This window comes from Eurypyga helias, unplaced genomic scaffold (genome assembly GCF_000690775.1).
Source record: "Eurypyga helias isolate BGI_N326 unplaced genomic scaffold, ASM69077v1 scaffold46, whole genome shotgun sequence".
NCBI lineage: Eukaryota > Metazoa > Chordata > Aves > Eurypygiformes > Eurypygidae > Eurypyga > Eurypyga helias.
The window spans coordinates 2,084-14,292 of record NW_010256980.1 but is presented as its reverse complement, the minus strand read 5'-3'; the positions used below and the strand labels follow the sequence as shown (position 1 = coordinate 14,292).

The window sequence follows — 12,209 nt, the reverse complement described above, 5'->3', positions numbered from 1 at the left end:
CAGCAGTGGTGTTTTACCTCATGCTCATATTGCCCCAGTCTGGATGATGGGGAAGCCCATGCTGAATGCCAGCCTTGGCACAAGGACCATCACACTGCTCTGCTCGCTCTGGGGGCAGCCCTGGTTTGCTTATCTCCTGGTCCTGCCCGCTTTGCTGCAGCGGCGCTTGTTCTCTGTGCTTAGGTGCTCACGTGTAGCGATGGAACCGTTTTTGGATACGCCACTCCCATGGCCATCAGACTGGGTTGCTCTGTAACGTTTCTGGTGACCTACCGCAGTGACTCAAGGAAGGGCAGGGACAAGGCTGCACCTGCATGGTGTATCCCAATTAAATAAACTGTTCAAGTCTGGGCAAACTGAGAAATGTTTCCTTTCCTCCGGTGGCTCAGCATAGCCAAACTGGGCTTTGGGTGATGCCACTGCTGAGTCAAGCCGTGCCCTGTGACGGAGCTCAGCCCTTGTCCTACATGACTCAGCACAGCCCCAGCTGGGGAGAGCCAGCAGGAGGGACTGGGAAGTTGCAAAAAGTTAATGATGGTTCTTCATTTTAGGAGCACTCAGCTTAATGAAGCGTTGCTCAGCGGCTTCTCCACCCACCCCCTGAGTAGGAGTCCCTGGGGCTGGTATCAGCCTCCTCCCATGTCCGTGGCAGGCCGTTCAGTTGGGATGACTCAGGTCACACCATGCATCGTCCGAGGATTGCACTGCAGCAGGTCTGCCTGTGTCCCCGAGGCCACTACTGGGTGACACGATCCAGGAGAGACACATGGGGCCCATGCGACTGTCACGCGGTAGCTGGGCACACGTGAGCAAAGCTCTCAAGCCCTGCCTGAGGGTGGGGATGGGGTCATAAAGGAGGAAGGAAAAGAGTTTACTGGGAACCAAAATCTCTGCTTGGTGTGATGTGCTCTCATGTCAAAAATGGCTTGTGCACAAGCAATGTGAAGAGTCAGATTTTGATGCTTCCCATCAAGCTGTAGCTTGTCAGAAATACATTTGGTTTTTTGTAGCTATTGTTCTTTATGTTAACTTTCTTTTCGCTCTATTTCTATTTAATTTTTTATGTTATTTTAATAACTAAATTGCTTTTTCTGGGCTGCATGTCATAGATTAACATTTCTTTTTCATAACTTACTCATTGTGCACTCATTTCCTCCCAGGTGAGTTTGGGTTTCATCCTTAGGACTAACACAGCAAGGTTAAATGTGGTGTAGCATTACTGGAGGACCAAGCAGAGCACTGAGGTTCTCTCCAGACTGGACTGCCATTGAAACGAAGCCAGAGTGCCAAACAAAGCATTTTGGACTACAGCTCTTCTTTCAAGTCAGAGGGGTTTTTGCTTGGATCAAACAAACCCTTTCAAGGCAGGGTACATTCCTATCTGTCCCTCCCCTGAAACGCAGTCAGTCAGGGTTTGTTTTCAAAGTGATGTCTTGCAGTCCCTGTCCTCTCCAGTCCACTTGGGCCAAGGTCACTTGGAGTATACGAGATGCCAAACAGAGAATTAAAGTTGGAATCTTTGCTCTGCAAAACACTGGAAAAGTCAAATATCTCCTGAGGTTTAAATTTATTTGGTCCTCCTTCCTGCCTCCTTTCCTCCAGTTTTTATTTAAAATCTGTAAAACCAGTTCCCCATCCTTCACGTCTGTGTGTACTGCTGGGGCTGGGTATTAGCTCTTCTGCCGTGCTTGTTTCCTGTCTAAAAATGATGAACCACACAATTTGTATATTTATAGTTTATAATAATGGCAACAGAAGGTGCAGGACAGGAGACATTTTCCTCCTCTGCATACATATCTATGGTTTTGCTTTGGAAGGACTTGCCAGGAATGAAGACCTTAATATTAATTGTATTTCACAAAACCATGATGAGTTAATTAGAAAAATTAATTTGTGTCTGTAAGCATCTTTAGAAAGTTTCAGTCACCGCTGGTGTGTATGCAGTGATGTTGAGTAAACTCAAACGTGCACCCTGAGTAAAGACTTTCAGCTGACTGGATGGATCTATCCCTAGGACAAAAAATGCTTGAAATAATTGATCGTGTCTTCCAGCCATTTACCATTACAGTGAGGTCTTTTTTACTCAAAAAAAAAAAAAAACCCACAAAAAAACCCCACCACACAAGGGAATAACTCATTTTCAGCCTTTCATTTGCTTGAAGCACTGTAGCAGTTCTCTTTTGAGCTTGTTTAAATTATTATGCATCAGGCTTAACAGTGCTTGTGTGCTTCTTTCCCAGGTTGTCCAGGGTCTGGTTGTTGGAAAACTCACTAACCACTGCACAGAGAGGACCCTGCTCAGGCTCAGTGTCTTTGTCTTCATCGGCGTGGGCCTAGGCATGGTAAGGTTCAGCATAAAGTCATCCATGGTGCCTTTTATTAACACAGCAGCACGAGACCTGGCTGCAAGCTCTGCCCCTTGAAATGCCACCACCAGCTTTGCTGGGTGGTCCTCAGGGGGGAAACCAGCTCACCTGGATCTCTGTGCAAACAGAGCCACGCTCAGCGTAAGCACTGCGCCGAATAGCGATAAAGAGCTGCGTGAGTAATAGTTACGGGGATTAAAAAAAATTAATCTCACGCAGAAACTCGTTAAGTCCCTCCTGAGTCACTGGATTTGCATAGAAATCCTTCCCTTGGTCTTGTCAGTGACAGCATTTCCTGAACTACCCAGAAAGTAAATGAAGATTATGGGGGTGAAAATCATTGTGGTTGTACACTGCTGTGAGACAGCAGAGGTTTTGTGTTCTTCTGGGGCTTTCTTTTTGCCTAATTTCCCCAAGATGAGAGTATTTGGGCAAGGAAGTAGCAAGGCAATAATTTTGTTTCTCCGTTTTGGGACGAGTGATGTTACCCATAGGTGGTTGTGTCTGCGTGGGCATCAGTTGATGCCAATCTCAAACGGTAATCGGAAAACGGAATTGACGTAAGCAGCTCTGCTGGTAGTCGTGTTTGCTCAGATAAGCCATGCTTGGGGAACCAATACCTCTGCCCAGGCAAAGGGTGCGCACCGATGGGCCCAAAGGACGGTCGAGCCGCGTCAGCCTTTCAACATTCCCTGCAGGATTTGGCCTCGAGCCTTGCTGCCAGGGTGCCAGTGCTCCTGTTGGCGCGAATAGGATGGTTGCCATTCCCACAACCACATCGCAGCCACAGGGAGGTCAAGGCGAAACCCTGTGTGGTATCGAGGCTCGTCGATCTCGGCTACATGGATGAGATGAGGCACCTATGCACCTCTGCTAATCTGAGGCTAAATTGTGTGTCTGAGATGAGGCTGGGAAGGGGGGATGGATGCAGACAAAGGTTTGATTCTGCAGTTGGAACACGGTCCTCCTCTCTGGGATTCTGGGGCTTGTGGAGATGCTGCAATTTGGTGGGATGCTTGGGAAGGGTCACTCCCAGCTTGTGTTGCATATTTTTGGCTGGCATCGATGTGCCACCTTAGCATGGGTCATCTGCACAGGACTTTGTGCTCCTGAGCATGGCCCAGGAAGGGCTTTGAAGGTCGTGCCATTGTTTTTCAGTCATGGGTTGGAGCATTCAGGTAGGACAAAGGTAGATCTGGCCCATCTGAAGACCAAGGTTTCACTGAGAGGTAAGGCTGGTGTTGGCTGGAAGTTGGAGAGAAAGCCTTGATGGCAGTGGAGGGGCACATGGGGCGGCACAGCTTGCAGCAGCTAATGTCCCAGCACAGGTGGTTCACGGTGGCTGTGTGAGGAAGGGAAATTACTGCTGGAAGTTCATGTTAAAGTTGGCAATTACGTCAAGCCCGGAGGGCTGCGGACATCCTGACAGCACGGGCCTGGGGACAAGGGTCAGCAATGACTTCCCATGAGAACTATTCATAGGCAAATGCAGCTGTGATCCTCTGTACCAGGAAAGCCTTATTAAAAAGTGCTCTGTTTGAGTGGCTGCTGAGAAAACATCCGTTTCTGGGGTGGCTTTCCATCGTGGTAGGATGAGTGCCATCACAGTGGCAAGCCCCAGATTCAGAGATGAATGTGTGAAGTTTTTAATCCTGCACAGACGCCAGTGGAGGAGCATCCTACCCGCTGTGCCTTTGCTACATCTGGCCTCCAACCAAAGCAGATCCCCTTCCCAAAGGGTGGAAGCAAGGAGAAAAGCTAGACTGTTAATAAAAGACACTCTGAAACCCATCTTCATATCACTGAGAGGTGGGCTGAAGTGGTTTTGGAAGGAGGGCACCAGCAGACAGACAGACGGCGGTGCAGCTGGGAAGGGGCTGCAGGATATTCCCAGCAAACAGCTGCTGGAGAAGGGAAGGGGTGGGCTGCTATTCAAGCTCCGCAATAACACCTGGAAAAGGAGAGGACGGAAGAGCTGCTGTCTGATCTGCAGATGCAAGCCGGGAGTGCGTGGGCAGGAGTGTAGGAGTGCTTGGCAGTTGCGACGGGGAAGTTTTTCTCTTTGTCTGAAGGCATGGCTGTGCCTTCTCCTGCCTTGCTGCCTGCATTTCCCAGGCATTTGCTTTTTGAGCCTGTCTGCTGAAACTCCTGGTTCTGCCTCTCTCAGCTGAACACTGCCTTCAGATCCGCGCAGGTCAAAAAGACTGCTAACTACCTGGCTGAGGAGTAGCAGAGCTTGGGTTCTGTCTGGCTCCATCCTTTCTGAATCTCAGGAGAGCAAGGAGCCATTTCCCCTGGTTTTACAGGAGGCACAGACATGGCTCAGCTCTTTTCTGCCCACTTGCTTCATCCCATGAAGGGATACATAGGCAGGGGAAGGTTAAAACTGCTTTTTCCTACGAGCTCTGCAATGTTGTCCTGCAATGACATTTGCCCTAGCAAGGAATTATTCTCCCTCTGTCTGAATGTTTATGTACCAAATACCGGTTCCTCTGTCTTTGTTCTCTGATTCCTTAATCAGAAGTGCCTAAATCATAGCCAAAATGCAGGCAAAGACCCCCTCTGAGGAGAGAAACCTGACTGTGTGTGAGTCTAGAGGGGAACTAGGAATAAACCTCAATATTTCCAAGTCATTAGGGAGCAATGTCTCTGGGTTTCTCCATCTTCTGTAGCCGAGAGGCAGGGACCAGATCTTAGGAAAGAGAACTCCAGAGAACAAATCTTCTGGCTAAACCAGCAACAGAAATGTTTTAACAGCTGCAATAACACACCTTGGGACACGGGTGAGGGCAGGAGACTTGCAAGAAAGGGGGAATTTCCTTTCCATGCCCCTGAGAAATCCATTCATTTGACCATCAGCGCTTGTGAATGAACCCAGAGCCGCTCTAGCCCCACGGCTTAGGGAGCTTCACTGCTTTTGTTTCAGTATTAAACAGCTGGAGGGATGTCTCCACCAAGAATATGTGCAATAACGAAATCATTACTCTCCCTAATTATGCTCACTAATGTGCACCTATGGCCAGAAGACCTATTCCAGATTACTGAATTCTGTGAATTTATTAGCAAGGAAGCAGCAGAACAGGATTAGAACTCCCAAAGGTACAGTGTTACATAATGCACCATGCTCATTTATTTTTACAAGCTCAGTTTAGTTTTAATTATTTATGATAATGAACTGAAATGCCTTCTCTAGGCTATTTTGTATAAGTAATGGAGGCTTCCTGAAGTACACCACATGCATCTGCTGTTCAATGTTTCCTCGGGAGTTGGACAAGAGACAGAAGACGGGGGGAAGGGTGCGGGGACGTCACTAATTCCCAGACACTAAAAATACCCGCAGCAGTGCCGGAGAAACGTGCTGCCAGATTGTAGGGTATCGTTTGCTACTTGCACTGCATGCTTGGAATAATTTGCTGCAGACAAATGGTGGGCTGTGAAAGACCCTGCAGCGCCCAAAGCCACACACTCACGTATCACTTGTGGCTCCCACAATTTACTTAAGTCATGGGCTTGGCTTGTGATGCTTTTCTAGGTTGTTTCTTGCCACAAAGCCACTACTTGTGCTCTCTAATAATCTGTGGTCCATTTCCTCCTGTTCCTTAGGCCCTGATGAGGACCGTGTGGCACTACTGTATCGTCGCAGTGCCGCTGGTGTTCGCCTTCAGCACGCTGGGCACCATCACTGACAGCATCCTCACCAAGGCTGTTCCCTCCTCCGACACCGGTAAGACTCGTCAAAAAGGTCAAACTGATCTTCTCTTGGTTTTGAGTCCATAAGGGACTTCCCAGCTCATGCTGCTGCTATCAGATAGATGTCAGCAGAGCGGATGAACAGGGACCAATGTAGTTAGTACAGGTTAAGCTTGAACAACATAAAGCAACCATCCTGCAATCCGGTGCTCACAGTCCTGTGCTACCTGCTGACATCCATAGTACTGGATCATAGAATCATAGAATGGTTTGGGTTGGAAAGGACCTTAAAGACCATCTAGTTCCAACCCCCTGCTATGGGCAGGGACACCTTCCACTAGACCAGGTTGCTCCAAGCCTCATCCAGCCTGGCCTTGAACACTTCCAGGGATGGGGCATCCACAGCTTCTCTGGGCAACCTGTTCCAGTGCTTCACCACCCTCTCCGGGAAGAACTTCTTCCTGATATCTAATCTAAACCTCCCCACTTTCAATTTAAACCCGTTACCCCTTGTCCCCCCCAGCTTCCTTGTAGCCCCTTCAGGTACTGGAACGTGCTATAAGGTGTCCCTGGAGCCTTCTCTTCTCCAGGCTGAACAAGCCCAACTCTCTCAGCCTGTCCCCATAGCAGAGGGGCTCCAGCCCTTGGAGCATCTTCGTGGCCTCCTCTGGACTCACTCCAACCGGTCTATATCCTTCTGATGTTGAGGGCTCCACAGCTGGACGCAGCACTCCAGGTGGGGTCTCACCAGAGCAGAGAAGAGGGGCAGAATCACCTCCCTTGAGCTGCTGGCCACACTTCTCTGGATACAGCCCAGGATACGGTTGGCTTTCTGGGCTGCCAGCACACACTGCCGGCCCATGTTCAGTTTTTCGTCCACCAGTAATGCAGTAAGGGAAGCCTCTCCTGAACACTCCTTCCCATGTGACCCCAAGATTATGTTAAAGAAAAAGCTAAAGCTCTTATTCCACCGTGAGGGTGACTGAGGGGGCTGTTCGTTCACACCATTTAACTTCGAGCATCTCAGGATGGCATTCTGGATTGCTCTCAGGAAATATGTTTTGCCTGATGCAGTAATTGCCTTCCTCTCTACATTTTGGCTGTGTTTCAGTCAAAGAGTCACTATATTTCTCTGTAAAAGGGGCTGAAATACTGCAGTAAACAAATTTTTATATCTGTTGACAATGGAAATGTGTCTACGTTAGTGCCATGGGAGCCTTGCTGAGTTTGTCCCAGAACGGAGCTGGGTTAACCCAGTTTGATGTCTCTTGCTCAAGCTCTTTCAGGGTTTGCTCCCCAAGCCACATCCACCAGATACCTGAGAGTTTCTCTGCTCTAGCTGAGCCTTTCTGGGATGCCAGCCTGCACTCTTGTCTTCCCCAGCAGCCGTATGAGCAGGCACCTCTGCACAGACCCTGCTGAGAATGGGAGTTAGAGTTTGCACAGCCCATTAGTGAAGTTTATAAAGCACTTTTGAGATGCTTCTGGATGAAAAGCTTTCCTAAATGTCACTCTAATAGTTTATTTGTAGAGCTGACAACCACATCTTCTAAAAAAGCTGGGAGCCCACAATTTCCAAGATACTTCTATCTGGGAGGACCACTTAGTTCCTAGGGAGGTGAGAACTGGGGATATCCCAGCCCCTGCACTTAGATGGGAAGAAAATCTGCTGTTTCATGAGTTGGAGTGATGTTCATGTGAGGAAGGAGAGCAAGGGGGGAAGGGCACCAAGCGGCTTTGGGTTGTACGGCCAAGCTGGAATTCATCCAGGCTCTTCATAAAGGGGCTTTGTGAGGAAAACCAGAGCATTGCTTGGCTTTCAAAGCCCAGAGGCAAGCTTCAGTCAGAGAGGAAAATGGGTTTAGTTGCCTCACCCTGCTCCCCGCTTGCGTATGTTGTTAGGTCAGCTTGTGCCTTGGTGGGATGGATGGTCTCCACATGGCAGGGCAGGATGACGGCAATGCATGGGGCTGCATGGACAGTCGGGAGGGGATTGTGAGACATCAGGAGAGCCATGGGCTATCAGGGGCTTTCTTCTGCCTGTCCATCCTGGGCTGATGTCATGCCAAGTGCCCCTACAAATTGTAGAGTTATAGCTGCCTTGAAACTGGGCATGCCATGAAGGGATGCTGCTGGCACAGAGAGTTGCAGCGCTGGGGGGAAACGTTGTCTCCACCACTCCTCCCTGGCCCTTGCCTTTCAAACTCTGCTTCCTTGTTGCAATGGTTCTGAGGGAAGAGGCATTTGATGGTTTTGTGCTTGTTTTGGATGCACCCGAGCAGGGGCCTTTTTAATGCCTGACACAGCAGAGCCTCGTCCCAGCGAGCTGCCTCTCCGCAGCAGCTGTGGCAGTGATGGCGTGGGTGGCTCAGAGAAATGCGGCTATTAAAATGCTTGCCATCCATCTCTGGCCGTGGGTGGCACCCCGCAACGGCTGCTCCACCCGTACAGCAGCTAAACGGCTGCTCCTTCCTAGGCGAGCCCGAGACAGGCTCTGCAAAGGGAACATTTTGGTGGAGCGTTAGAAATCCCCACTTTTTTAAGAGTGTGGAAATCTGGCTTTATGACAAAGCCTTGCTGTCACTGCATCAAAAACCTGAGCACTGGTTTGCCACAACTTTTAGGAAAACACATGTTTGGAAAGATCACTTTTGAGCCTTGCTGCTGTCTTTTTGTGATGTTTTTGCCAGCCTGGGACCAGCAGAGTCTGTTGGAGGCTTTTCTTTGGGCCAAGAGAGGCTTTCCAAGAAGCTGGAGGTCAGGCTGAGCTCAAGTGTCCGTCTCATTGTAGGGCTGGAACGGATGGGGCGTTGCAGGAGGATAACCTGTCTGCCCTTGCTAGACACTGAGTCACTCGTCCTTGCCTTTTAAATAGGTGTCATGGAAAGGGAACAGTGGGATGTAGGATGGCACCATCCCTTGCAACCATCATCCTGGTGTCAGGACTGATCCAAGATTACTTGCTACTGAGGCTGATGAGTTTGCCACTTGCTCTTTGCTTATGGTTGGACTTTTGCACTGAAGGGAAGAGGGCGGAAATCGTTTCATTCGTTTTCCCTTTGATATGTTTTTCCTCTCTCCTCATCTTCAAAGGCAGGAAGGGAAAATTCTGCCCCACGTGCACATGCTGTTCAGCTGGGTGTGTGAGCTGGTGGGAGGGCAGCCCCAAGCCGAGGGGGACTTGCATCCGCACAAGCACTCTTTGTCAGCCCTGGTCCCTCCCCAAGAATGAAGGTCTTGTTTCTGCGCAGAGCCCCCCGCCCTCAGGGGATAGAGGGAGGAAGCCCAGCAGAGCCTCCCTGTGTAACAGGTCCATGTTTCATGATTTTATTTGCACGTCATATGCAAAGACTTAGGAGGAGAGTTTGCAGCCAGGCGGGGTTTGGCGCATTGAGCCCCCCCAGCTTTACTCGGGCTTTGCTGGTTCGAAGGCGGCCGCTGGCAGCAATGACCTAATCGTTAAATTAGGCACCGCGATTACCCCGTGGGCATGTGGCTGATCCGGGCCAGCACCATCATCTGAGCGCAGCAACAGGATGTGAGCTGGAAAAGAGGGCGAGCCGGGGCACCCCGGCACAGCGGAGGGTGGGAGGAGAACGGAGCCGCCCAGCTTGGGGAGCTGCCAGCACCCAACCCTGAAACCTGCGGGAGGAGAGGAGGGCTGGGGCAGGAGGCGAGGATGGGCTCCCAACAGGGACAAGGTCATGCCAGGTATGGGAAAAGGGGGAAAATAGCTGGAGGAGGAGAAAAAATGACAGGGAATGTTCAGAAAGTGGGATAGCCGTGATGAAAAAGGTGAGCAAGAGCGTTGGCAGAGCTGCACAAAGCGATGCAGGAATTTTTCTGCTGATTTGGTGACTTGTCTCAGTCAAAGGTCCTGCCTTAAACGAGATCCATCCTATGTCCAGCTTTGCAACAGAGCTGGGGCTGCTCTGTGGAGCCGAGATTTACCATGTCCCAAAGCTCCGAGGGTGTCTGACACGAGGGATCTAATTTAAGCCTATTAAATAGAAATTATCTTCCTCAGCAACATGTTACAGAAGCGTAGAGGGAGAGCCTGGCCTTTTAAGAGGATGGGTTTCTGCTTCAGAAAAAAAAAAAAAAAGAAGAGGAAAAAAAGCACCTCCTCAATCATAAGAGCCAGTTTTGGCAATTGTACGTAGTAATTAGTTTAATTCAAACACCTAGAGGGGAAAAAATAATTGCAAAACCTGCCCAGAAAGTTTGGTGGTTGTGGGATGGTTCCCATTGGCAAAGGGTCAAGGCGAGGTCCCACCCATCGCCTTTGTGTTCCCATGCGCAGGAGGAGCGCTCGGCAGCGCTTCCTGGGAGATTTCCCTCTCCTCACAGCTACGCCCTTGGCTCGGGCTCACTGCACAAGTATTTTAAGCATGCTGATAAAAAGCCCAGCAGTCGCTGGCTGGCATTAAATGAACACCTGGCTGTCTCTTCTCTGCCTCAACCAGGAATCGTTTCCCTGTGGCTGGCCACGTTAAATACCGCACTTGGCTCCACATCTCCTTGCACGCAGGACGGCATCCTCCTCTCCTCACGCGCTGCTGGCCTTGTGCAACAACGATTCCTAACGTATGTCTTGGTGGAAAATTGATGCCAACAGCCCAAATAATCATACCAGTATTAAGAAAAATAATTGCAAACAGTATTTCAGAGCAAGGTGCGAGGTTCTTGCAGATGCTGCCAGCTTGCCCTTTCTCGCAGTGCTGGGGGCGAATGATTTTCTGGAAAGTCAGATATTTTGTGTCCCCCTGAGTGTGATAGCTGTCTTACATGAAGACCAGAGGGCAAAGAGCACTCCGGGTGCAGGGGGGATGTTTCTGCGCCCCGTGGGACGATTTGGTCGTCCGTCTGCGCGTGGAAACAAACCCTGCCTCTGCCAAACTGGAGGTGCTTCCCCGTCCCCCGGGTTCCTGCTAACGATGCAAATGGGATTGCTGCTGGAGGGGGAACCGGCCCAGCCAGGTGAAGGGCTCGCATTTCCATCCAAATTGAAATATCCGTTCTTTTTGCGAAGGGGTGGGGGAGTATCTCAAGGGGGTTCCGTCTTTATCTGTGGTTGTATTTATTTATTCTTAAAGCTCTAGTTAGAGCTAAGCCTCTCACTCCTCTGAGCCCTCTGTCCCACGCTAGAGAACAAATGGCGATAGCAACTCAGGTGGAACGGGGCCCTCTCAGGTAATGATGATATTGGGAGAATCTGTGATTTGCTTGAAAGTCTCGAACATGGCCCTAGACCTTCTCTCTCCATCCCTAATCCCATGCAGTAGTCACCAGCCCTGTTCAGAAGCACCTTCAGGGGCCAAAGGCACCCTTGGACCCCAGCGAAGGCAGCGGTGAGCACTGCCTTACCTTTCAGGCAGCATTACAGTCATCCAGACCTCTCGGTGGAGAGTCGAGCTGGCTCGTGGTAGAAACAAGTCCCCACGCCTCCAGGAGTTCTTAGCCCTAACGAACCCTAATTGGACCTCTATAAATTAACGCAAGACATTATTTGAAGTGATTTGCTACAGCTGTAGGGGGATGCCACGAGGGACAAAGGGGCTCCCACACACTCTCCCCTGCTTTCCCACCCCAAGACTTGCCCCCACCCTGACAGCTGTGTGTCTCTGCCACCTCTCCTAGGTACCATGCTCGGGATTTGTGCCTCAGTGCAGCCCTTGACCCGGACAGTGGGCCCCACCATTGGCGGAGTTTTGTACACACAATTTGGAGTCTCCTCCTTCGGCTATTTACAGCTAATTGTCAATACAGGTTTGTTTGTTTACCTCTTAAAGAGCAAAATCCCGCTGAGAGAGATGAAAAGCCAGTAATTCAGCTGCAAGAAAGTAACCCCCATGCTTTTTCCATAAAGATGTTCTCAAGTTTTGTTTTTGATTCCATAAACCTGGAATAAAACCATTTGAACAATATCTTGCCTTTCATCAACATTTACATCTAGAATAAGGGACAGATCGGTTTGCAAGAGACTTACTTGGAGCCGTGCTGGAGCAGCTGCTGGCCGCGGGACCCCAGGGAGCTATCGGGTTCCCCCCCAGCAGCGGTGGCTGTCATCACAGGCAATAGCTCCATTCCGGCTTGGATTCACGGAAACTAAGGGGATTAGGAGCCAGTGCCTCTGCTCTGGTTTGGCCTTTT

General features: G+C 50.0%; 1 protein-coding gene across 1 annotated transcript in view; it reads left to right on the top strand.

The window, feature by feature from the left end:
* Window positions 1-11,884, top strand: part of SLC22A18 (solute carrier family 22, member 18) — a 61,812-nt gene extending 49,928 nt beyond the window's left edge. The window contains exons 8-10 of the mRNA XM_010153823.1: window positions 2,241-2,342; window positions 5,970-6,090; window positions 11,697-11,884. Of these exons, the coding sequence (XP_010152125.1) occupies window positions 2,241-2,342; window positions 5,970-6,090; window positions 11,697-11,884 (411 nt within the window). The remainder of the gene's footprint in view (window positions 1-2,240; window positions 2,343-5,969; window positions 6,091-11,696) is intronic.
* Window positions 11,885-12,209: the final 325 nt, after the last annotated feature.